This window comes from Phaseolus vulgaris, chromosome 11 (genome assembly GCF_051622355.1).
Source record: "Phaseolus vulgaris cultivar YP4 chromosome 11, ASM5162235v1, whole genome shotgun sequence".
In the NCBI taxonomy this organism is placed as follows: domain Eukaryota; kingdom Viridiplantae; phylum Streptophyta; class Magnoliopsida; order Fabales; family Fabaceae; genus Phaseolus; species Phaseolus vulgaris.
Window position 1 is genome coordinate 50,716,622 of NC_143508.1, and position 23,945 is coordinate 50,740,566.

General features: G+C 32.0%; 2 protein-coding genes across 6 annotated transcripts; both read left to right on the forward strand.

The window, feature by feature from the left end:
- The first annotated feature begins 5,182 nt into the window (after positions 1 to 5,182).
- LOC137829269 (G-type lectin S-receptor-like serine/threonine-protein kinase At1g11410) lies at positions 5,183 to 23,727 on the forward strand. 3 transcript variants are annotated; one of them, XM_068636086.2, is made up of 6 exons: positions 5,183 to 6,041; positions 6,129 to 6,239; positions 6,323 to 6,477; positions 6,561 to 6,771; positions 6,878 to 7,115; positions 7,256 to 8,020. In XM_068636086.2, the coding sequence occupies exons 1-6, from the start codon at positions 5,285 to 5,287 to the stop codon at positions 7,458 to 7,460; spliced, it is 1,677 nt and encodes a 558-aa protein (XP_068492187.2). In that variant the 5' UTR covers positions 5,183 to 5,284; the 3' UTR covers positions 7,461 to 8,020. The 3 variants fall into 3 exon arrangements, 2 of the variants coding, with proteins under 2 accessions (XP_068492187.2, XP_090153544.1); XM_090297418.1 differs by having other exon boundaries at positions 5,194 to 6,041; positions 6,129 to 6,477; positions 7,256 to 7,406; positions 7,471 to 7,949; XR_016517434.1 differs by lacking the exons at positions 5,183 to 6,041; positions 6,129 to 6,239; positions 6,323 to 6,477; ... (1 more) ...; positions 6,878 to 7,115; positions 7,256 to 8,020 and adding exons at positions 19,421 to 20,928; positions 22,293 to 22,503; positions 22,601 to 22,904; positions 23,356 to 23,727.
- On the forward strand, positions 10,449 to 16,835 carry LOC150023364 (putative disease resistance RPP13-like protein 1). Of its 3 annotated transcripts, none has more exons than XR_016517429.1 (3): positions 10,469 to 14,267; positions 16,157 to 16,370; positions 16,497 to 16,835. XR_016517429.1 is itself a non-coding variant. In XM_090297411.1 (2 exons), exons 1-2 carry the CDS (start codon positions 10,713 to 10,715, stop codon positions 16,762 to 16,764), a joined length of 3,753 nt encoding a protein of 1,250 aa, XP_090153537.1. In that variant the 5' UTR covers positions 10,449 to 10,712; the 3' UTR covers positions 16,765 to 16,835. The 3 variants fall into 3 exon arrangements, 1 of the variants encoding a protein (XP_090153537.1); XR_016517430.1 differs by having other exon boundaries at positions 10,531 to 14,267; positions 16,567 to 16,835; XM_090297411.1 differs by lacking the exon at positions 16,157 to 16,370 and having other exon boundaries at positions 10,449 to 14,267; positions 16,567 to 16,835.
- Positions 23,728 to 23,945: the final 218 nt, after the last annotated feature.

A 23,945-nucleotide genomic window follows, 5' to 3' on the forward strand; every position in this document is an offset into this window, starting at 1 on the left:
CATTATATCTTCTACCAATCTATTTTTTTTTCTATATATAAATGGAAAATTTGAATTTTAATGAAACATTTTTCTATATATTATATATGTAAAGAGATGTCTAAATAAACATTTCCAAAAAACATTTTGTGTAGAGAAAATTAATAAAATGAATTTTCGGGTAAAACTTTTAGTATTTATTTATGTATAAATTGATTTTAATTTATTATAAAAAATTATTTTTTATATTGGAAATTTATAGAAAAAGGATTTTCCAAATAATTATGGAAGTAGATAATTTGGTTTATCCAAAATAAAGAGAGTGGAAAATGAAGTGATTCATGTGATTATTATAGGTGAATGAAAGAGACATCAAGATAACTGGAACTTTACAGGCTTCAATCTTGTGATATATGTAAAAGTAAGGGAAATTAAAAAAGCTAGATCTCAGTATTGTTTTTATTTTGAAAACTTTTATAATATATTTCTTTTATAAAGTTAAGCAGATTTTAATTTGTTAAAGACTAATTAAGATAATTTATATTATTATGGATAAGTATTATATTTTATTATTCTTAATAAGTTTATCCTTGCTGTGTTAGTAAACAAATTATTGTAAGAAATATTCATGAACTTAAGAAAAGAAAACTAAATTTAGGAATACTCATTGTGTTTAAATATGTTTTCCATTTTTTAAATCTAGAGTATTATTTTTCTTAATTCTTCAATTATTTTTTATTTTCTAGATTTTTTAATTAAAAATATTATTGTTTAAATATAAAAATTAGATAATATTAATAATATTGATGATGTGATAAATAATAATTTACTCCACCTCTCTCTTATCTGAACTTAATTGAGTGGCATAATATTTGAAAATTTATTAAAAACTTAAATATATTCTTAGCCTTCCAAATGGGATACTTTTTCTTTTTTTACATCTTTTTAACGTAATCTACCCGTTATACATTATACAAAATAAAAAAATAAAATAAAATAATTTTTTAATTGAAAAACAAAAGTTTAAGTGCACTAAATTTATGAGACTTAAATTGCAATCAATTTTTAAAATATTTTACCTGTGTTAAAAAAATATGTCAGTTTAATAAATCGTGTCACTTTTGAAGGATGATCTAAATGCGGGACGGTCTAATATGAGGCAAGCCAATTTGTATTGACATCCTAACTCAAACATATGTTTTTCTATTTTTATTCATACATATAGGTTTATATTTTTTCTTTCTGACTTGCTGTCCTACTAAGAATATGTTAACTTCATCCACTACAAGAAAATTTGTTATTACGTACCGCACTAATCAAATTTCAAATACTAGATTTAATATAATACAAAAAACACTATATATATAGTGAAAAACAATTGTCATTGTCATTTCAAATTTCAAAACCACGTACCATTTCTACAGATGTCTAATGGTGTTTTTGGGCAAAAATGATTTTCAATACAACATCTCTGCAGTTGCCAAAATGGTGAAAAGGAATAAAGGAGAAAGGAGAGAAGGGAGGGCAAAAGATTGAGATGAAGGGTTGCGAGTAGGGTTTGAGAGAAAAGAGAGTGATCAGGTTTCAGAGAGAGAAGGGGAAGAGAGGAATGAGAGAGAAAAATGTGAGTTTTAAAAAGCGTTAGGTGACACGTTTTGGTTGGTCCAGGTGTGGTGTGTTGATAGGTAGAGGTGACAGAAACGCAAAAGGCAAAATGAAAGAACATATCACAAAGAACAAAATGAGAGAGACGACAGAGAGAGATGAAACGCAAAAGAAGTGTCAGAAGAAATGAAAGAGAGAGAAAGATAAAAAGTAATAAAAAAAGGGGAAGTGTGAAAGGAATTCAAAATGAATAGTGGGACACGTGTAGACATTATAGAACAATAGCATGGGTTAGATGGGAGAACTTGTGCAAGTCTAAGGAGGAGAGGTTTTAGGTTTTAAGGATATACATATGCATTATTGACTAAATGGACATGGTGATTAGTGAGTGATGAAAAAGGAAAATGAAAACAATTATTGTTATCTAAGTATGAATTAGAATCGGAATGGTCACGGATTTAGACTAAATATTAGTCTTCATGGTGGAAAGATTTACATAAAGTGTGTGGTGAGGGACAAAGTGAAGACGGTTTGAAAAAGCAACAATGATCATGTGAGTAAGTGATGAACAGAAAGTCAAAACAATTATTGTTATCTAAGTATGAATTAAAGCCAATAAAAAAAGTATAAATTAGAATTGTTACGGTCATAAGTTTAGACCAAATATCAATCTTGATTGTGAAAAGATTTAAATCAAGTGTGTGGTGGGGGACCAAGTGAAGACTGTTTGAAAAAACAACAATGATAATGACATCAATGGTGTGATGGTGTGATGCAACTATAAAAATATGATAAAAAACTAACACAGCAATGGAGTAGAGGGAGAAAGGAGAAAAGGGTAGGAGAGAGAAAAATGTAAAATTCATCATGGCAATTCAGTCATTTCACCCAATTGAATGTGGAGAAAAAAAATAAGGGTGGAATGCAGGAACAGAACACCCAATAATTATTTTTTAGAAACCCTAAAATGGGCAGTTTCTTCCTGTATCCCTATATTTTTCTTCCTGCACCCCCACAATATTATTCCAAAACCAAATTGTCCCTATTATTTTTTAGAAACCCTAAAATGCACTTGAACTGTATTTATTTTTTTGCATTATGGATTATGAAATCCAGAAATTTTTTTGGATTGGCACTTCCGGTAAAATTTCGGATCCATCAATCCATAATTCAAAATATGCATTTCACATTCAAAAATCCATTATTCAAAAAAACATTCTGGATCCACCAATCCGTAACAGAAATATGCATTATGGATTCAGAAATCCGTAATTCAAAAAAAAAAACATTCCGGATCCATCAATCCGTAACAGAATTAGGCTTCCGGATTCAGCAATCCAAAAATCAATAATTTATGCAAAAATTGCTTCTGGAACACCTCCTCATTCGGAAAAAAAATATTCAGTTCCGGATTGATGAATCTATAGCACACTCTCAGATCCCTATTTCGGGTAACCACGGTGTCCTTTTTTAAATAAAAGATTAAGGCCAATTTCGAGAATTAGAAAATTGTGGGGTGCAGGAAGAAAAATGTAGCGGTGCAGGAAGCCGAAAATGTGGTTCGGCCCATAATCTCATGGCAATGAGTAGTTAGCAATTGCTTTATGCACTTCGATTTTGTTTTTACACCTTTAGTAATTGATATTTTTTTCTTAATTTTTTTCACACTTTTTTCGGAAAACATTTTCTAAAATATGTTAAAAAAGCTGTGTACTACAAATTTCAAAAGCATTATAAAAATAAAGCTTAAAATAAGAATTCTAAAAGATATTCTAAATTACATATTCTAGAATTGATTCTTCCCTTTGTAATACAACTTTTCATTATAGAATAAGTTTTCTATAGTAATTTAAAATAAATTATAAGTATAATTTAAAATATATTATGAAATATTCATTAAGAAAACATAAAATTAAAACTTTCCGCAATGCATTAGATCAGATAAGAGTGCGTATATGAAATTTTTAAGAAAATATTTTTTTTATATGAATTTAATGATTTATAATAAAATATATTATTAGGATAAGAATTTTAAAAAATTGATGTTGTAAAAATTTATTATAATTATTTAAAATTAAAGAATTTTAAATTTCACTTTAAAAATGAAAGAATTTAAATTTTGTACACTATCAAATTTATCTATTTTTCATCTCTTTTTTTAATTTTGGTCAAAAAGTCAATTTGACTTAAAACTAAAACTTTGATGACTTGTTCAAAGTTTGAGTGTCATGATTTAAACATGTCTTTGGAAAAATGTTTACAAAGATTTCTTTCCTATTAAAGTTAATCATGTTTATCTTTTAACATGACATCATCCATGTTATCCATGTTATTTTTTTGTTAATGTATTCCAACTAATGTTAGTTAGGATTTTCTTGATCAATGTTAATTTTTTTTTATGTCACACATTTTTTAAATTTATTTCAATTAAGTTTATTCTAAAATAATATTAAAACTTTTTTTCAACCAATATTAATTAAAATTATTTTTTAGACAATGTAAATCAAGTTTACTTTTTAATCAATATTTTAAATTTTCTGTCTAATAGGAACATTACTTTTTAATTATATTTTGTTATTGATGTTAATAAGAATTATTTTTTATGTATATTATTAAGAATTATTTTGACATATGTGAACTAGATATTTGCAATTAACATCTATAAGAATTATTTTTTGATTGATGTTTGTCAATAGTTATTTTTTTTATAATCAAAACCACCGACATTGTTATTTATTAATTAATTACTACAGTTTATTTTCTAATGTTGACTAAAAACCTTAAAATAATATTAACTAAACTTTCTTTTGTCAATGTTAGCAATGAGTTTTTAGTCAACATCGAGGAAAAAGTAAGAAGAAAACCCATTCAATAATATTATAAAAATAACCCTAATTATTATTAATATAAATAATTGATTGATATATTGAAAATAATCTGAATCGAACCCATAAATGGAAGGTACAATTTTGTCAACCTATATCTAAAGAAAATAATTGAGAATGCTCAAAAAAAGTATTTGAAAAGGTTTTTGCATAAAGTATTTGAGAAGATTTTAAGCTTTATGTTTTCCAAATAAACATTTAAAATTTATTTAAAAAACATTAAAATTCAAATATAAAATTGATCATAGAATATTTTGAAATAATTAAAAACTAATTTTGAATTAGACATTCTAAAATTCATTTCCAAATCCATTTTAAAACATCTTTAGTGAAAATGCTTCGTAAATGTGAACAATGTTGTTTTTTCTTGTTCGTTTTCACCTCCTCATGTTCATACAGTGTTCTTGTTTAGGGTAATGTAAATGATGATCTTGTATAGTTTTAAGCCATAGTACATATTTTTCAAAGTTTTCAAATATTTTTTTAGTGATTGTCGTGTTAGAAGTTCTCTTATAATTTGTGTCAATGACTTTCAGCATTTGGTTAGAAGCAATGTATTCACTTTTTGACTAATAGGGATATATGAACACGATCGATGCAGAAACATGAAAACTACATAGGATGTGGTAAACAAAGAAAACTACATTTCAAATGGTATATCTGGATATGTGTGGACATAATTGCTTTTCAACTCAGATATTTCTATACCTTAAGAATTTGTGTGCAGTGAGTGGAGTTGTAAATATAAATCATGTTGACAGAAACTGCAAGTTTTTATTTCATCTTCTGAGAGAATAACTTAAGAAAGTCCATATATGCATGCACCATGGTTTCTAACTGTGAGATCAATGTGCTTTGGTTTCTTGTTATGTTTGAGTTTCAGTTGTTTGAGTTATACACAGGCACAAACACCCATTTACCAGGGAAGTTACTGCCAAAACAGCACCCAAGAATCTCTCACCACTGCATACCAAACCAATCTTGAGAGAATCCTCTCATGGATGTCCTCAGATGCAGCCACAAGCAAAGGTTACAACTACACCAGCATAGGAAACAGCTCCACTGTGTATGGCCTCTACAATTGCCGTGGTAATGTGGTTGGATACTTTTGTCAATTCTGTGTCTCTAATGCTGCCAGAGAAGTTCGTCAGCACTGCCCCAATAGGGTGTCTGCTACAGTGATGTATGATTTCTGCATTCTGAGGTACTCAAATGAGAACTTCTTTGGGAAAATTCTTACATACCCAACATGGCATGCTGTTGGAACAAAAAACATTTACAACAAGGAAGAGACTAAGAAAGGTGAGGATTTTATGAGAGGCTTGATCAGAAAAGCAACTGTGGAGACCAACAAGTTGTACTACATGGATGGCTTCAATTTGAGTTTCACACAAGAAAGGTATGGCTTCGTGCAATGCAGTAGAGATCTCACAAATGGTGGGTGCAGAGAGTGTTTGGAGGCCATGTTAGCAGAAGTTCCCAAATTTTATGAGCAAAAATTAGGATGGTCCATTTGGTCTGGAACTTGTATGATAAAGTATGATGACTATATGTTCTACCTTCCTGAAACAGGTGAATCTGAATCTGAATATGATAATAGTACTTTTGGATTTTTTTTTATTTCTAGTTTAAAAAATTGTTTTTTTTATGTTGTGGCAGATAAAGATGGAGTTAACAAGAGGTCAAAAATCTTGATCATCAGCTTCTCTGTGATGGGGTCAATAACTCTACTATGTTTGGGTGTATATTTCTTTTGGAACAGAAGAAGAGGTAGAAAAGATAATTTCCTGCAATCACAAATGCCATAATTTGTGTTATAGCTTATTTCTCCTACTCATATATGGCTATTGTAGATGGGATTCGGCTATCATCATTTCATAAAATTCAAACTGAGGAAACATTGAACACTGACCTGCCTATAATCCCATTAATCACAGTTCTGCAGAGTACTGATAACTTTTCAGAAGCATCTAAATTGGGGGAAGGTGGATTTGGCTCCGTTTACAAGGTTTTCATTGTTTGAATTTATGAAATATATTCTTTATTGCTTCCATCTTTCTATATGATATTTTTATCCCAAACTTTTATCAGGGAATTCTACCTGATGGAAGACAAATAGCAGTCAAAAGGCTGTCAAAATTTTCTGGACAAGGCTCAGAGGAGTTCAATAATGAAGTAATGTCTATAGCTAAATTGCAACATCGCAACCTTGTAAGACTCTTTGGATGCTGCTTGGAGGAAAATGAAAAGATACTTGTATACGAGTATATGCCAAACGCAAGTCTGTACTTTCACCTGTTTGGTATGTTTTCAGACTGCTTCAATGCTTCATTGCAAATACATAGCATTTGGTTTTTTGCTAAATGGCCTGTGATGTTCAAATCCCTTTTATCTTCTTGAGTTGACAGACGATGAGAAAAGAAAACAACTTGATTGGAAACTAAGATTACGCATTATCAATGGAATAGCAAGAGGCCTTCTATATCTTCATGAGGACTCTCGACTCAGAGTAATTCATAGAGATCTCAAAGCTAGCAATGTTCTATTAGACCATGACATGAATCCCAAAATATCAGATTTTGGATTAGCAAGAGCATTTGAAATTAGACAAAACCAAGGAAATACAAAGCGAGTAATGGGCACTTAGTGAGTTTTACTTATGCAAAACATATCTTATAAATAGGACTTGTGAATGCATAGTTCAGAGTTTAATGATTGAAAAAATGAAATTCCTTGTTATATACTTGAACAAGAAAAATTAAGAAAGCTCTATTCTTTTGAATTAGTGGATACATGGCTCCTGAGTACGCTATGCAAGGATTGTTTTCAGTGAAATCTGATGTTTTCAGCTTTGGAGTTCTAGTTCTAGAAACCATTTGTGGGAGAAAGAACAACGGATTCTATCTCTCAAAACATGGTCAAACTCTTCTTTTATATGTGAGTCATCCCTTTGGTCTGATTAACCAAATATCAACAATACTAGCTAACTGAAGTATGACAGTATTATTCACAAATTAATGAGGGAGAATGTTTGGAATTTATGGATCCAATGCTGGAAAAATCCTTCAAAGGCAGTGAAGTTGAGAAGTGCATACACATTGCTTTGTTGTGTGTTCAAGAAAATGCAACATACAGACCAACCATGTCAGATGTTGTTGTTATGCTAGGGAGTGACAACATGACGCTTCCAAAACCCAAGCACCCAGCATTTTTAGTTGGAAGAAAGGTGTCAGAGGAAGTACCAAAATCAGAAAGTTCCAAGAATCTTTATAGTTCTGATGTAACAATCTCTATTACTTTACCGAGGTAATATGTAGTTACAAAAAGAATTTGTCTCTTCAAAAGTGACATATTAAAGTTGTATTTACCATAAATATAAATTTAAGTATCACACGGATCATTGTTATCAATGATTGAAATTTACTCATGTAGTTTGTTATTTGGACATGTAACACTACTACAGATAAGAATATTCTATAATTATTCAGCCTCTTTTATTATATATATCAATACTATGGGATATTTTCATAGTAGCACTCTTTTATTGTTGAACTATATGATGTGTAGTCACATCAATTGGTGTGACGTGAATCTGTTTTCAAAATTCTGATAATTTGTATGTGTCCAATAGGTTCAATGCGTGTTCCAATAAACGCTCTCTCTGTATGTTTGGTGAATGTGTTTATCCTGGATATATGGTTCAATAATGTTCTTTTAACTATGTAACTATATCATGTATTAGATCCTTTAAACTCTCTTTGTTACTGATTTCAGGTTATACAAATTTCTACTGCTGAATTATTATGAGAACCTATATTTTACTCTCCCTCCCGCCTCTGCTAAGCCCCTCCTAGTCTTTATTAGCAGTTTCATGAGGTGAACCACTTTCCACACTAAGATGCATTCCCAGTTCTCCTAATATACCATCAAAAACCTCAAACAAACTCTCTTTCCGACCTTGAGCTATAAGTTGTTATTGCAAAGTGGACTTTAAGTCTAACTCAACCCTATAAAACCGGCTCATGAGGTTGAGGTTTGCACCCACTTATGTACAATGAAAGGCTCTAATCCCTAGTCGATGTGGGATCTCCAACAGTTGTGACAATTCTTCCTAAACTTTATTGAAGACTTCTTGCTACCATGTATGTCCAGTTGTTTAGTCTTGTGTCTGAGTTATCTGTTACTTTATGAGATGATGAATCTAATTATAAGTTTTTTAACTGGTTAAAAAGTTTTTGCAACTAGTTTTTAACTGATATTTGAAAAGTTGTAGTTTTTGAATCCGTCATTTTTAAAAATGATTGATTAAAAACACTTACAGATTTTTAGCTTTTTATCTGTTGTCATATGTTGAAAACTATATTTGAATATGTTACATCTCGGAGAGTTTTTAGTTTGTATTATTAGCATGTGAGAAAAACCTTAATTAGACTAGTTATTTTACTTTAAGTAAAATCAACAGATTAACTCGTGTTTTTCAACAAGTTGGTTGAGTTTTCTAACTTTACCCTTTTTAACTGATCTGCTCTTTTAACCCTAATCTCTTTTAACTTCCTATAAATAAGGACTCTTGTTTTAGAAAATGGTTACATACACGTTTGCAAAACAATACTCTCTCTCTGAAAAAGTGTTTTAGCATATCTGATCTTACAAGTTTTTGAAAAATATTGTGGTTCTTTGAAGTTGTTGGAGACTTATTTTCATCATCTTGCTAACTGAAAGTTTTTTTACAGTGATCTAATAGATGACAGTTTCCAATAGACGTCCATTTTCCTTGTTAACCATCATCCTCATGTTGAATTGATTTTCAAAAGTGACACCACCATTTTATAAGACGATAAAAGAGCATAAAATTGTCATTTACAAATTTCAAATCAAACAGAAACAGTGTTTTTGCAGTAATGATAACATTTGACTAGAAACAATGTATTTGCTTTAGACTAATGGGTTTCTGTTGTTATATATATGAAGACGAATGAAGAAGCATGAAAGAAGAATATCTTATCCTTATCCAACAAATATCTTCCTCTTCTGAGGGAAAGTACTTGAGCACAATTATTTATTTTCAGTCATTTAACTTTTTCTTAATAAAATAATATTTTAAAAATCAAATTATTAAAAACATTATGTTTCAAAAAAAAAATGATGAACTAAACATTTAACAGACCAAAAATATTTTGTTTCATAAAACATTTAGTAATTCTTACAAAACTATTACATTGTTTCGAGTTTACGGTTTTATTTATTTCGTTTTCTGATAGAGAATTGATAAACTAACATATTATTTTATTACACTGTTTTACAATTTTAAATAAGAATAATAATAATAATAAGATAATAAGAACTGTTTCATCACTAATATACTCATGTTTCTAGGATTTAAGAATGAAAGATAAACAGAGTTTCAATCATTGAACCACCTAAATCACTTCAGTCCCTAATAAAATCTTTTTTATTTTTCCCTGTCCTTCCTTTCATAGAGAGCATAACAAATAAGAAAATTCCAATTTGTGTTCCTCACAAATTCTTATGGACAATATCTGCTCAGTGACAGGTTAAATAGGTCAAGTTTTAAAAGTAAATAAATTAATAAGTTTTTTATTTCCTCTTAGTATAGCTAGTTATTCCACATACTGAATGATCAATCACTAAATATTACCTAATAGAAGGAGGAACCAATGTCACTTAATCTCAAAACTAGTCTCAAACTGCGAATTTCATCAGACTTGAGAAACATGACAAAGATTCAAACCACATATTACTATTTAAAGTTCTCAACATTGTTTACAAACAAAGATGCAAAAATACCATACGGAAGAAATCAAAATTCTTCAAGTTGTGAACGAATCCTTTAATTCATCAAATATATTTGTTGTTACACTCCAAACCATTCTTAATAAGGAATCACTTCTGCTAAAAGAATAAAGAAAATGGGAAATGGACCCATTTAATAATCATGTAAGATGTAATAAGTGATTCGGTGTCTTTATTCATAAAGTAAGCCACCAAAATAGAGTAATTCACTAAAGTTAGTAGAAAATAGTGTAAAAGCCAGATGGTGCTGTCGGCAATAATCATCAACAGCTACTGCTTCCTCTCCATCACTCCTTTATTCAAGTTAATCCATCTCCAACAAAATCCTCACTCATTACCTTTTCTCACTCCTTCATTCACCTAACTAAGCTTCACTTTCAATTTTCACAACCCTTTCTTCTCTTTCATTTCCCCACTTCCTTTCCAACCATGCCGCTCCTTGAAACTCTTGGTGGTGCTCTTTTTGGTGCTCTTCTCCAGGTGCTATTTGACAAGCTGGATTCTCATCAAGTTCTGGACTACTTTCGTGGGAGAAAGCTGGATGAGAAGCTGCTCAAAAATTTGAGGAGGAAGTTGGTGTCCATCAATGCTGTGGTTGATGATGCAGAACTAAAGCAGTTCAGAAATCCATATGTTAAAGCGTGGCTTGATGAGGTCAGAGACGTGTTGCTGGACACAGAGGATCTGCTGGATGAAATAGACTATGAATTCTCCAAAACTCAGTCACAACTTCAATACCAAACCAGTTCTAACAAGGTACGCATTCTTGAATCCAAGCTGAAAGAACTCCTAGATGACCTTGAATCTCTTTTAAACCAAAAGGATGATCTAGGTCTCAAAAATGTTAGTGGTGTGGGATCGGAATTGGGTAATAAAGTGTTAGAGAAAAGAAATGAATCCTCGTCGTTGGTGGCTGAAGAGGTTATTTATGGCAGAGATGAGGACAAACAAATTATTCTTAATTGGCTGACATCAGACAATGGAAATCATAACCACCTTTCAATACATTCTGTTGTGGGTATGGGCGGGATGGGTAAGACCACACTTGCTCAACATGTATACAACCACCCAATCACAAAGGATATATTTGCTATCAAAGCCTGGGTCTGCGTTTCTGATGAATTCGATGTTTTCAAGTTAACCAGAGCAATTCTTGAAGCAATTCATAAGTCAACTGATGATAGCAGAAACTTAGAAATGGTTCAGGGACGATTGAAAGAATCATTGACAGGAAGGAAGTTTCTTTTGGTTCTTGATGATGTTTGGAACGAACACCGAGATCAATGGAAATCATTGCAAACTCCACTTAAATATGGTGCTAAGGGAAGTAAAATTCTTATCACAACACGCATTAATAAAGTTGCTTCTACCATGGAGTCAAACACTATTCACAAACTAAAGCAATTAGAAAAAGATCACAGTTGGCAAGTTTTTGCTAAACATGCATTTCAAGATGATAACTCTAAGTCGAATTCTGTGTTGGAGGAGATTGGCATGAAGATAGTTGAAAAGTGTCAAGGACTGCCTTTGGCCCTTGAAACGGTAGGAGGTCTCTTACAGTCAAAGTCATCTGTTTCAGAGTGGGAAGGTGTACTGAGAAGCAACATATGGGACTTACCAATAGAAGATAGTAAAATCATCCCCGCTTTGTTATTAAGCTATTACCATCTTCCTTCTCATCTCAAGAGATGTTTCACTTATTGTGCGTTATTCCCCAAAGACCATAAGTTTGATAAAGAGAGCCTAATTTTCTCATGGATGGCTGAAAATTTTCTACAATGCTCTCATCAAAGTAAGTCTCCAGAAAAAGTAGGTGAACAGTACTTCAATGATCTATTATCAAGGTCATTCTTTCAGCAGTCCATTTGGAACAACCAAACACATTTTGTGATGCACGACCTTCTGAATGATTTAGCAAAATATGTTTCTGGTGAAATGTGCTACAGGTTGGGTGTTGATAAACCAGGAAGCGTACCAAAGACTACCCGCCACTTTTCAACGATAAAGAATCCTGTTGAATGTGATGAGTATAGGAGTTTATGTGATGCTAAAAGGTTACGAACATTTCTGTTCACATCTAGGAATTGTGGGATGTCAATACAAGACTTGTTCTCCAACTTTAAGCGCTTACGACTCTTATCTTTGTCTTATTGTCATAACATAAAAGAGGTGCCTGACACTATAGCCAATCTTATACATCTCCGTTCATTAGACCTTTCATTGACAAAGATAGAGAGACTTCCCGACTCAATATGTTCACTCTATAAGTTGGAAGTGTTGAAGCTCAACTATTGTAACCTTTTGAAGGAGCTGCCCTTGACTTTGCATGAGCTCACTAAGTTGCGCCGTCTTGAACTTAACGGAACTACTTTGAGAAAGGCTCCAGTGCTTTTAGGAAAGTTGAAGAATCTTCAAGTATGGATGTGTAGGTTTGAGGTTCGCAAAAGTAGTAGTGAGGTCAGTATTCAACAACTAGGACAACTTGATCTTCACGGAAAGCTGTCATTTCAAAATCTTGAAAATATTGTGGATCCCTATGATGCATTAGCAGTGGATTTGAAGAATAAAACAAATGTTGTGGGGCTATGTTTAGAATGGGATTCGCAGCTGAACAACGAGGATTCAATAAAAGAAAGAGAAGTATTAGAGAATCTGCAACCTTCCAAACATTTGGAGCGGTTGTTTATCTATGGCTATGGTGGCACACAATTTCCCTGTTGGTTATCTGATAAATCTCTATTGAATGTGGTGTCCTTAACTTTGAAGAATTGTAAACATTGCGTGCAGTTGCCTTCCCTTGGACTTTTGACATTTCTCAAGGAGTTGACAATTGACGGCCTTGATCAGATAGTGAGGATAGATGTTGATTTTTATGGGAATAGCTCATCTGCATTTGCATCATTGGAAAAGTTGACATTTATTGATATGAAGGAATGGGAAGAATGGAAATGCATGACAGGTGTTTTTCCAAGTCTTCAAAGTCTTTTTGTACATAATTGTCCCAAACTAAAAGGGCACTTGCCAGAGCACCTTCCTCATTTAGAAAAGCTATCTATTTATAGGTGCGGACAAGTTGTGGCTTCGACTTCTATGGCGGTAGAAATTGAAGATGTGAAGATGGATAAATCTTCATTTGATATAATAGGGCTCCTCGTATCTGATACACCTTTAGAAACCTTGTGGATTGGATCTTGTCCGGGCAGTAATATTCCCATAAACCATTGCTACCACTTTCTTGTAGACTTGCGTATCACTCAATGTTGTGACTCTCTCACTAACTTCCCTCTAGACTTGTTCCCAAAACTCGGCCTCCTTATTTTGGATGGATGTCATAACTTGCAAATGATATCACAGGGACACCCTCATCGTCATTTGAAGTATCTGACAATTAAAACATGTTGTGAATTTGAATCATTTCCCAATGAAGGATTATCTGCACCTGAGCTAAAGACATTTCATATTGAAGAATTGGAGAAATTGAAATCAATGCCTAAACTCATGTCCGCTCTCCTTCCATCTCTCTATCGTTTGGATATAAATAATTGTCCAGGAGTGGAGTTGTCTGAGGGATGTTTGCCATCAAATCTAAAAGAAATGAGTCTCTTAAATTGCTCCAAACTTATTACCTCATTAAAGAAGGGGGTTTGGGGAACCAACCCTTCCATAGAATTCTTGTCTATTCAAAAAGTGGATGTTGAGTGTTTTCCAGGGGAAGGTTTGCTCCCAATCTCCCTTAGTAAGCTATGGATACTACATTGTCCAAATCTTAAGAAACTGGACTATAGGGGTCTGTGTCACCTTTCCTCTCTTCAGGAACTGACTATTTATAAATGTCCAATACTTCAATCCTTGCCAGAGGAGGATCTGCTTGAATCCATTTCAAAACTTAGCATTACAGAGTGTGCGTTGCTCAAACAACGGTGCAAGACAAAAGACAACGAGTGGGAAAAGATTGCTCTCATGTACCAACAACATTTTCATCAGGTGCCAATTCTCCTCACTATCTTTCAAGCATTTCAAATACAATCTTATTTAGTACAAATATTTGCATCAACTTCTTGCCTTTTTTTAATGTTATTATCGATATTCTGTTTTGAAGTTGAAATAATTGAATTATTATTGAAGTGTATGTTTTTGTGGAATTAGATCGAAAGATGTGTGAATGAGGAGGTGTGGTGATTTAAGATTTTAAAAGTGGTTTGAACTTTTGAGATGATTCTATATCCATCTCTTTAAATATAATGTTATTTTCATTCTCAAATACCCATATCATTAACAATATTGCCACCTTCGGAGTTCTCGACTTTTTTGACCCTAAACCTTGGTTTTTGGGCCTTTATGGTTAATTTGTTAAGAAATAAACAACATACATGAAATACAGTAAACAAAAAATATAAATAAAAAGAATCAGTAAAAATAGGTGAAAAATAAAACAAAATACAAGACATATTTTATTTACGAATAAAAAAGACTTAGAAAAAGAAGAAATAAAAAATATAAATATTTCTAAAATCAAATTTTAAGTTAAACAATCGATTTTAAATAAAAACAATTAATCAATTAGGTAGAATAAATTACCAATCATTAATATTGACTTTAGAAACAATTCTTAAACTTAAATTACACCTATTTTACGAGTAAAAACACATGTCTATTGTTCATTTCCACTACTCATTACTCATGTCTCACTCTTGAATATGTTATTACAGGCAAAACCCATCGTAGCAGTTACTTAATATACAATTTTAGAAATTGATTTAAGTAAAAAACATGCCAGTTTTAAGGGTAGAAAGTTGAAAAAAAGGGATAAATACAATTTAGATGCTTTGTCTTTCCTAATCATCATTCAATAGAGATCGAAAGAAAAAGAATTTTCTGATCAGAAAAACCTATTTTCAACCATCGACTTAATGAGAAATAGAGTCTAGCCATTCCTATTCCCAAATGATGTCTTCTCATCAATTTAGAACCAACTTCTTGAAAGTAATAACATGACAAAGTTCACAAGGCGAACACTTAAACTCACACTAACAACAACAAATTAAGATTACAAGATATCAAGAACCCTTTCTTGCATTCTATAAGAATTAGTTCAAACTAAATTTGTAAAACCCTATTACATTTTTTTATCGACAAAAGATAAAATTGAATTAAAAGAAAACACTTTAGAGGTATCATAAATCTTATACAAAAACCATCTTATTACTAGTCAGGGTAAACTATATTCAGATTACATCAGTATCCATACCAAGAAAAAAAAAGCATAAAACTCCCTATTACATAACATACGTTAAACACCCTATTAACATAAACACTTGCAATTTACCTAAAAACCAAAATATTGGAAGAATATATCACCCAAATTATTATACTTAAACTAAAATCAAATTTGAGGAACACTTCTTCATTAACTCAAAATGGATTCAAAGAACTCGGTTTTCAAACTCAGAATTATAATTATCTGAAATAGTTCTTTCTCTAAGTTTTTCACAAAATTTTGTTCGACTTCAAAATATTTTCAAATAGAGAGTTATATAAACAACACGTATGTGGATCTTTTCTCCTTGCTCTTTTACTCATTTTTACCAAATTAAAAACTTCCAACTTACACTCTAATAGAAATTAGTTAGTTGTCGTTCTGGTACATATATTATTATGCAAAATACTCAAAAAAAAGTTTAATACATTTTGTTTTCCTTTCATAACATGAAACTAAATTAAAGTTATACCATGTTATAACTTATAAGTCATATTTTCAAGGGGGAAGTTATCTATTGGTATTTTTTTTCCTGTGTAAGGCAAATACTTAGCACTTGGTGTTTTGCTAAATGGCTTGTGGTGTTTAAATCCCTTTTATCTTCTTGAGTTGACAGATGAGAAAAGAAAACAACATGATTGGAAACTAAGATTAAGCATCAATGGAATAGCAAGAGTTCTTCTATACCTTCACGAGGACTTCGACTCAGAGTAATTCATAGAGATCTCAAAGTTAGCAATGTTCTATTAGACCATGACATGAATCCCAAAATATCAAATTTTTAGATAGGCAAGGGCATTTCAAATTGGACAAAAACAAGCAAATACAAAGTGAGTAATGGGCACTTAGTGAGTTTTACTTATACCAAACATATCTTATCAGTAGGACTTGTGAATGCTTACTTCAGAGTTTAATGATTGAAAAAATGAAATTCCAGCTCTAATGTTTTGCATTAGGGGATACATGGCTCCTGAGTACGCTATGCAAGGATTGTTTTCAGTGAAATTAATGACAAATACTTTGTAGGCTTGGAGAACATGGTGTGAAGGAAAATGTTTGGAATTGATGGATCCAATGCTGGAAAAATCCTTCAAAGACAGTGAAGTTGAGAAGTGCATACATATTGATTTGTTGTGCGTTCAAGAAAATGCAACATTCAGACCAACCATGTCAGATGTTGTTGTTATGCTAGGGAGTGACAACATAACATTTATTGTTTTTTAAAAATTTAAAATTATTTTGTTTTCTTAAGTGAAATCAACCAATTATTTAGATAAATGAATCGATTTTAAATATGGTGATTTCTTCTGTTAAAGAGAACCATAATTTATTTTCAGAGATTAATCAGTTTATTAGCTGGCTCCAACATTTATGTGAGTAGGTATGGTGATAGGTGTGGGTAAAACTCTCTCTTCAATGAAGGTATGTTATATATAGTTTGAACAACTTGTGAGTTAAATGAATTTTAATTGTGAATCTGGTAAATGAGTTTCAATCCAAAATTCATCTTCTTTTGTTTCTATTAGTAGAACATTCTTAGTAAGTTAAACTGTTATTATGTAAACAAATGAAAAGAAAAAATCAAATATATCTTTGTTAGGATAATCAATTATGTCAGCTGCTAATAGATTAAGTGCACAAATGAGTGAAACAATAATCAATTATAGCAAAGATCTAAGAGTCTATAAGTTTGGTTTTCTTGAACATAAATTTTACACATTTCCTACATGCAATACACAATATCTTGAAGACTTCAACTAAGTGTTTTTTTAGTTAATATTATCAAGTTTTAACCCTTTCATTTCACAGTTGATTTATTTTAAGTTTGTTTGCTTCCTCATTGAAATAATCAAGTTTTTCTTATGCAACCCCTTTAATCTGTTGTGGAGGAAATTCTGAATAAACAGAGCAGGTCATTGTGAGAAAATTGCATTTAATCTTAACTTATCTAAACCAAAAATAAATAAATAAAAAATTAATGACGTACCGTCTAACAGAGAACTCAACTTTCATGATTTGAACAAAACAGTGTCAAAATGATAAATTTATATTATTTTCTAAAATTTGTTCATTTTATTACACTTTATGAATAAATTCAATTATATATATACATATATATTAAAATGAAAAAATATCGTATTAATGCTTTAAATTCTATCCTCCTTGAATAAATTCCGTCATCATTTTAATATAACTTTAACTGTATCAATAAGGAATTTTGATTTTAGTATATCTAAGATATTTATTGATTTATTATTTTTATACTATGCTTAACTTTTCAAAATAAATTTGAGCTAGCTAGAGTAATAGAATCATGACTGATTCAATACTGTCACTCTCAAAATAAAAGAAAAATTGGATTTAATATAAGGAGTTCAGATATTTTCAGAACATTATCCAAACTCAACAACTACTTATGCAACGTGATCGTATTTGTATGGTCCAGAGAGTAAAAAATAAGAATTGAAGTGAATCCATCGTGAAGAAAATAAATCTCACCTTCACTCCAACTTTCACAATCCTTTGTTCTCTTTCATTTGGCCACTTCCTTTCTAACCATGCCAGTCCTTGAAACACTTGGTGGTGCTCTTTTGGTGCTGTTCTCCAGCTCCTGTTTGACAAGCTCGATTCTCATCAACTTCTCCACTACTTTCGTGGGAAAAAGCTCGATGTGAGGATGCTGAAAAAGTTGAAGAGGAAGCTGATGGACATCAATGCTGTGATTGATGATGCAGAACAAAAGCAGTTCACTAATTCATTGGTCAAACAATGGCTTCATGAGGTCAGAGATGCATTGTATGATGCGGAGGATCTGTTGGAGCAAATAGACTATGAATTCTCCAAAACTCAGTTGAAAGCTCAATTCCAGAGCAGTGCTAGCAAGGTAAGCAGTTTTGAATCTGAGATGTTAGAACTCCTACATGAACTAGAATCTCTCTTAAACCAAAAGATTGTTCAAGATTTCAAAATTTCTAGTGGTAATGTATCTGGGTTGGGTAGGAAAGTGTCAGAAAAAAGAAATGAATCGTCCTCTTTGGTGGTTGAAGAGGTTATTTATGGCAGAGATGAGGACAAAGAAATTATCCTTAATTGGCTGACATCAGACAATAGAAATCATAACCAGCTATCAATACTTTCTATCATGGGTATGGGCGGGATGGGTAAGACCACACTTGCTCAACATGTATACAACGACCCAATGATAAAGGATATATTTGCTATCAAAGTTTGGGTCTGCGTTTCTGATGAATTCGATGTTTTCAAGTTAACCAGAGCAATTCTTGAGGCAATCCATAAGTCAACTGATGATAGTAGAAACCTAGAAATGGTGCAGGGACGATTGAAAGAATCTTTGGCAGGAAGTAAGTTTCTCCTCGTTCTGGATGATGTGTGGAACGAAGATCGAGACCAATGGAAATCATTGCAAACTCCTCTTAAATATGGGACTAGGGGAAGTAAAATTCTTGTTACAACACGCAGTAACAAAGTTGCTTCTACCTTGGAGTCAAACAATATACACCAACTAAAGCAATTACAAGAAGATCACAGTTGGCAAGTTTTTGCAAAACATGCAGTGCAAGATGACGACTCTAAGTTGAATTCTGAGTTGAAGGAGATTGGAATGAAGATAGCTGAAAAATGCCAAGGACTGCCTTTGGCCCTTGAAACGGTAGGATCTCTATTACAGTCAAAGTCATCTATTGCTGAGTGGAAAGGTATACTGAGAAGCAACATATGGGACTTACCGATAGAAAATAGTAAAATCATCCCCGCTTTGTTGTTGAGTTATTACCATCTTCCTTCTCATCTCAAGAGATGTTTTGCTTATTGTGCGTTATTCCCCAAAGACCATATATGTTTGACAAGGAGAGGTTAATTCTATCATGGATGGCTGAAAATTTTCTACAATGCTCTCAGCAGAATAAGTCTCCAAAAGAAGTAGGTGAACAATACTTCAATGATCTATTATCAAGGTCATTCTTTCAACAATCAATTACACAGGACAAGATGTACGACTTTCTACTACCATTTACACAAGACATGATGTACTTTGTGATGCACGACCTTCTGAATGATTTAGCAAAATATGTTTCAGGTGAAATGTGCTACAAGTTGGGTGTTGATAGACCAGGAAGCATACCAAAGACTACCCGTCACTTTTCAATGATAAAGAATCGTATTGAATGTGATGAGTATAGGAGTTTACGTGATGCTAAAAGGCTACGGACATTTCTGTCCATATCTAGTAATTGTGCAATGTCAATACAAGAATTGATCTCCAACTTTAAGTTCTTACGACTCTTATCTTTGTCTTCTTGTCATAACGTAAAAGAGGTGCCTGACACTATAGTCGATCTTATACATCTTCGTTCATTAGATCTTTCATACACATACATAGAGAGACTTCTCGACTCAATATGTTCACTCTATAACTTGCAAGTGTTGAAGCTCAACAATTGCAACCTTTTGAAGGAGCTGCCCTCGACTTTGTATGAGCTCACTAAATTGCGCTGCCTCGAATTTAAGGGAACTACTTTACAAAAGGTTTCAATACTCCTTGTATCTGATCCTCCTCTTGAATCCTTGTGTATTGATTCTTGTCCAAGCATGAATATTCCCATAAACCATTGCTACGATTCCCTTGTAGAATTAAATATCATTCAATGTTGTGACTCTTTGACGAACTTCCCTCTAGACTTATTCCCAAAACTCAGCAAGCTTGATTTAGGTAACTGTCGTAACCTACAGATAATATCACAAGGGCACCCTCATCATCATTTGAGGAGTCTGAGAATTCGAAAATGCTCTAAATTTGAATTATTTTCCGATGAAGGATTATTTGCACCTCAGCTTGAGACATTTTTGATTGAAGGATTGGAGAAATTGAAATCAATGCCTAAATGCATGTCTGCCCTTCTTTTATCTCTTAATTATCTGAAGATAAATAATTGTCCAGAAGTGCAGTTGTCTGACGGATGTCTGCCATTAAATCCAAAACACATCCATGTCTTGAATTGCTCCAAAGTTGTTGCCTCACTAAAGAAGGGGGTTTGGGGAACCAACCCTTCTATAGAATCCTTGTCTATTAAAAAAGAGGATGTGGAGTGTTTTCCGGATGAAGGTTTGCTCCCAGTCTCCCTTACTCGGCTACACATAAAAGATTGTCCAAATCTTAAGAAACTGAATTACAGGGGTCTCTATCACCTCTCATCTCTTCAAAAATTGTTGCTTAGTAACAACGATGCAAGAAAGAAAAACGCGAAGAATGGGAGAAGATTGCTCACATTAAAACTGTATGGCTTGATATGGAAGCAGTAAACATATAAGATGAAGCACAAATTGGAAATTCTTAAGACACCAATTCTCATATTCCTACATTTTCATCAGGTGCCAATTCTCCACATTATCTTTTAACATTTCAAATACAATCTTATTTAGTGCAAATACTTTAATATCTAGTTCACCACTTTCTTCACTCAACATCTTCTCGTCTTTTTAATGTCTTACTATCAATATTCTATTTTGAAGTTGAATAACAATGGTTATATTTAGGGAACATGGAAAATGGTGAAGGTGTGAATTGTGAAAGTTGTGGTGCCAATTTTGTACTCTGTAGTTGGAACTAGTGATGATTTCATTGAGTTGTTGAGTAATGTTGTTTTCTTACCCACTCTGTTTCCTCCTTCTTTGTTCACACTTATATCTTTTCCAATAGTTTATTTTGAAAGCCCATTGGATTCAATCTTCTCGAGAAAGAATTGTAACTATCATTGAAGTATATGTTTTTTTGGGATTAGATTGAAAGTGGTGTGAATGAAGAAGTGGTTTGAACTGTAGATATAATGTTATTTTCATTCTCAAAAATCCATATCATTAACAATATCGCCACCCTCATTCTCAACTTTTGTGACACTAAACCATGCTTTGGACCTTCAAGATTAATTTGTTAAGAAATAAACCAACATGACATGAAATACAAAAGATTAAAAATATAAATAAAAAGAGTCAATAAAAATAGAAAAGAAAAAACAAAATATAAGGGATATTTTATTTACAAATAAAAAAGATATAGAAAAAGAAGAAATAAAAATATAAATACTTTTAAAATGAAATTTTTAAGTTTAAAAATCGATTATAAATAAAAACAATTAATCAATTAATCATTAATAATTGACTTTTTTAAATTACACCTATTTTACGTGTAAAAAAACCTAATAACCTATCACTTCTCATTAAGTCGATGGTTGTACATTTTTTTAACTCATAATAATTCTTGATTAACTAAAAATGGTCTCCAAAATTGTCAAAAAAACAAAAAGTTCCAAGAACTCGATTTTCAAGCTCAGAATTATAACTATCTAAAAATAGTTCTTTCTCTCAGTTTTTCACAAAATTTCATTTGACCTCAAAATGTTTTTGAAGAGGGAGTTATATAGACAACATGAAACTAAATTAGTTTTAACCAAATTGAAGACTCCCAACTTCCACTCTAATAGAAATTAGGTAGTTGTCGTGCTGGTACATATATATTATTATGAAAAATACCCAAAAGGTTAATACATATTGTTTTCCTTTCATAACATGAAACTAAACTAAAGTTATACCATATTATAACTTATAAGTCATATTTTTAAGGGGAAAATGCTATATTATCTGTTCATATTTTTTTCCTATGTGAAAATACTTAGCATTTGGTGTTTTGCTAAATGGCTTGTGATGTTCAATTCCCTTTTATCTTCTTGAGTCGACAGATGATGAGAAAAGAAAACAACTTGATTGGAAAGTAAGATTAAGCATTATCAATGGAATAGCAAGAGGTCTTCTATACCTTCATGAGGACTCTCGACTCCGAGTAATTCATAGAGATCACAAATCTAGCAATGTTTTATTTAACCATGACATGAATCCCAAAATATCTGTGGATGCTATCTGTCAGAACATGGTCAAACTCTTATTTTATATGTGAGTCATCCCTCTGATCTGATTAACCAAATATCAACAATACTAGCTAACTGAAGTATGACAGTATTATTCACAAATTAATGACAAATACTTGTAGGCTTGGAGAACATGGTGTGAAGGAAAATGTTTGGAATTGATGGATTTAATGGTGGATTAATACTTCAAAGGCAGTGAAGTTGAGAAGTGCAAACACATTGCTTTGTTGTGCGTTCAAGAAAATGCAACATACAGACCAACCATGTCAGATGTTGATGTTATGCTAGGGAGTGACAACATGACGCTTCTAAAACCCAAGCAGCCAGCATTTTCAGTAGGAAGAAAGGTGTAAGAGGAAGTACCAAAATCAAAAAGATCCAAGAATCTTTTTAGTATTGATTTACAATCTCTATTACTTTACCGAGGTAATATATAGTTACAAAAAGAATTTATCTGAAATATAAATGGAAGTATCACACGGATCATTGTTATCAATGATTGAGATTTATTCATGTGGTTTAGTTATTTAGACATAAAACACTACTACAGATATGAATATTCTATAATCATTCAGCATCTTTTATTATATATATATCAATACTATGGGATATTTTTTATTTTTCCCTGTCCTTCCTATTATAGTGAGCATAACAAATAAGAAAATTCCAATGCCTGCCTCAGACAAGAGGGAACATGTTTGTGTTAGTCACAAATTCTCATGGACAATATCTGTTCACTGTGAGATTAAATAGGTCAAGTTTTAAAAGTAAATAAATCAATAAGATCAATAAATTTTTATTTTCCTGTTACTATAGCTAGTTATTTTTGGAGCAGGGGATAAGTTGACAAAACTGGTTTCGGATCTGTGTTTGGCAGCTGAGCAAAGCCTTATCCTGGAAGAAAGTTAAGAGAAGAAACCAACAACAGAAGCCAATGCCCATTAGTATAGGCTTTGATAGTATGCTCTCGGACAAGCTGCAGTTTTAAGCAGTGACCGTGGCTTTTCTTTTGGAGTCAATGATTCACCAAGCTTAATCCCCTGCACTAAAGCTGTATGAAAAGCCGCAGAAAGAAATACAAAAATGCAGCAGAAATTGATTAAGGAATAACTCTTAGTTTGATTCATTCTTGTTTCTTTTTGTATGAGTGATTGCTGCTTGGTTTGAAGCTGGGAAGAGGCATAGAAAGTAGGAGATTTGTATTCTGGAATATGTTATTTTTCTGGATCTATATAAGAGTTACAACATCCATTAAATGTTCCCTTTAATTTATTTTATTCTTTACTGATAAAAGAAATAGCTAGTTATTCTCCATGCTGGATGATTCATGACTGCATATTATCTAATAGAACGAGGAACCAATTTCACTTAATCCCAAAAGTAGTTTTGCACATACAAATTAATTAGATTTAGATGCAGTCTCAAACTGCGAATTTCATCAGACTTGAGAGAAACATGACCAAGATT